The 2394-nt window shown below is 58.5% G+C and overlaps 1 protein-coding gene across 1 annotated transcript in view; it reads left to right on the top strand.

The window, feature by feature from the left end:
- The window catches only part of PRTN3 (proteinase 3), a 4900-nt gene extending 3611 nt beyond the window's left edge, over positions 1-1289 (top strand). The window contains exon 4 of the mRNA XM_023201455.2: positions 905-1289. Coding sequence (XP_023057223.2) covers positions 905-1075 — 171 coding nt within the window. The 3' untranslated portion in view covers positions 1076-1289. The remainder of the gene's footprint in view (positions 1-904) is intronic.
- Positions 1290-2394: the final 1105 nt, after the last annotated feature.

Consider the following 2394-nt stretch of genomic DNA (forward strand, 5'->3'; position numbering starts at 1 on the left):
TTTTGAGACAGAGTCTCGCTCTGTTGCCCAGGCTGGAGTGCAGGGGCTGGATCTCAGCTCACTGCAAGCTCCGCCTCCCGGGTTTACGCCATTCTCCTGCCTCAGCCTCCGGAGTAGCTGGGACTACAGGCGCCCGCCACCTCGCCCAGCTAGTTTTTTGTATTTTTTAGTAGAGACGGGGTTTCACCGTGTTAGCCAGGATGGTCTCGATCTCCTGACCTCGTGATCCGCCCATCTCGGCCTCCCAAAGTGCTGGGATTACAGGCTTGAGCCACCGCGCCCGGCCGGTGCTCACACATTTTAAAGAAAATTCCAGGCCAGCAGCGGTGGCTCACACCTGTAATCCCAGCACTTTGCGAGGCCGAAGTGGAAGGATCGCTTGAGTCCAGGAGTTCAAGACCAGCCTGGGCAACATAGCAGGACAGCATCTCTACAGATAATTTAAATATTAGCCAGGTGTGGTGGTATGAGCCTTTAGGCCCAGCTACTCAGGAGGCCAAGGCAGGAGGATCGCTTGAGCCAGGGAGTTTGAGGTTGCAGTGAGCTATGATTGTGCCACCGTGCTCCAGCCTGGGCGACAGAGTGGGACCCTGTCTTGAGAGAAAGAAAGAAAGTTACGCGGGAGGCTGAGGCAGGAGAATCGCTTGAACCCGGGAGGCAGAGTTCGCAGTGAGCCAAGATCACGCCACGGCACTCCAGCCTGGACGACAGAGCTAGACTCTGTCTTAAAACAAAACAAAACACAACAAAACAGGAGAAAGGAAGAAAGGAAGGAAGGAAGGGAGGGAGGGAGGGAAAGTTCCAGATTGGAAGCATTTTATTCTGAAACAGCTTGTGGTCACCCCAGCCCCCTTCCTGGCTGCCTGGGGCCAGCCTAGGTGACTGACCATTCCCTGTTCTCCAGGGAGACTCAGGTGGCCCCCTGATCTGTGACGGCGTCATCCAGGGAGTAGACTCCTTTGTGATCCGGGAATGCGCCACCCGCCAGTTCCCCGACTTCTTCGCACGGGTGGCCCTCTACGTGGACTGGATCCGTTCCATACTGCTCCGCGTGGGGGCCGAGGGCCGCCCCTGAGCCGCCTCCACAGCACTGGCCGGCACCGAGCCTGGCTCCAAACCCTCGAGGGGGATCTTTGGACAGAAGCAGCTCTTCTCGGAACACTGCCTCCTCCACCCGGGGCCGGGACGGCCCCACCCGTCCCCCCACACTCCCTCCCACGGGGCTCTGGGAGACAGGCCGGCCCTGCACCTCTCCCCACCGTGACCTCAATAAACGTTGAAACTCCCCCCGGCTCCTGTCTGTCCTTCCCACATAGGAAGGGGAGGGAGAACTGCTCAGAGGTCCCCAGGGTTCAAGTCCCTGAGTCCCAAACTCAGGATGGGGGGAGTCAGAGCGGGGATGGGGGCCCAGGTCGCGGGGGGGTTTCTCTCCTGGATGCTCGTGGCTGTGGGTTCTAATGCGGCCCCATCAGAGTGGCCCTGGGCAGGTTGTTATTCATCTCCGTGCCCCGATTTCCTCATCTGGAAAATGGAGTCACCCCAGACATTTCCTAGAACTGGTGAGAAGCCCCTGTGGGCACTCAGGGCTCCAGCTGTGTCCCTGCTGGCTCAGGGGCACCTTGAGGAGGGGGATGGGGATGGGAAAGCACCCTGGGGGGCTTCCTGGAGGAGGTGGCAGTGCCAGAGCTGCATACCAAGATGTGAACAGAAACACCCTAAGGGCCACCAGGCAGGGGGCACGGTCTGGGCAGAGGCCTGAGGGCGAGAGGCCAGGGAATGGGGAGGAGCGCAGGCAGGGGAGGGGTGTGGGTGCAGGGGAGGGGTGATGGGGTTGGAGCGCTATTTCTCCTAGGAGGGGTAGGCAGGGGAGGAGTCCCCTGGTGGAAGCAAGAGGAATGAACTGTGGGGGTGGCCAGAGGGGCGGTCCGAGGCGGGGAAGAGGTGGGACTTACAGTCCAGCTCAGACAGATAAGTGGCCATGAAAAGGAGGCATTAACCACGGAGAGGGGACGACCTGCTCCCGGACACCCATAGAGAAGAAACGAAGCTCCTTGCTGTCCTTTTTCTTTCTTTCTTTTTTTTTTTTTGAGACAGAGTCTTGCTCTGTCGCACAGGCTGGAGTGCAGTGGCCTGATCTCGGCTCATTGCAACCTCCACCTCCCGGGTTCAAGTGATTCTCCTGCCTCAGCCTCCGGAGTAGCTGGGATTACAGGCATGCACCACCAGGCCTGGCTAATTTTTATATTTTTAGTAGAGACAGGGTTTCACCATGTTGGCCAGGCTGGTCTCGAACTCCCGACCTCAGGTGATCCACCCACCTCGGCCTCCCAAAGTGCTGGGATTACAGGTGTGAGCCACTGCAACCGGCCTACTTAATTATTATTATTATTATTT

Source organism: Piliocolobus tephrosceles, unplaced genomic scaffold (assembly GCF_002776525.5).
Source record: "Piliocolobus tephrosceles isolate RC106 unplaced genomic scaffold, ASM277652v3 unscaffolded_26973, whole genome shotgun sequence".
NCBI classification, from domain to species: domain Eukaryota; kingdom Metazoa; phylum Chordata; class Mammalia; order Primates; family Cercopithecidae; genus Piliocolobus; species Piliocolobus tephrosceles.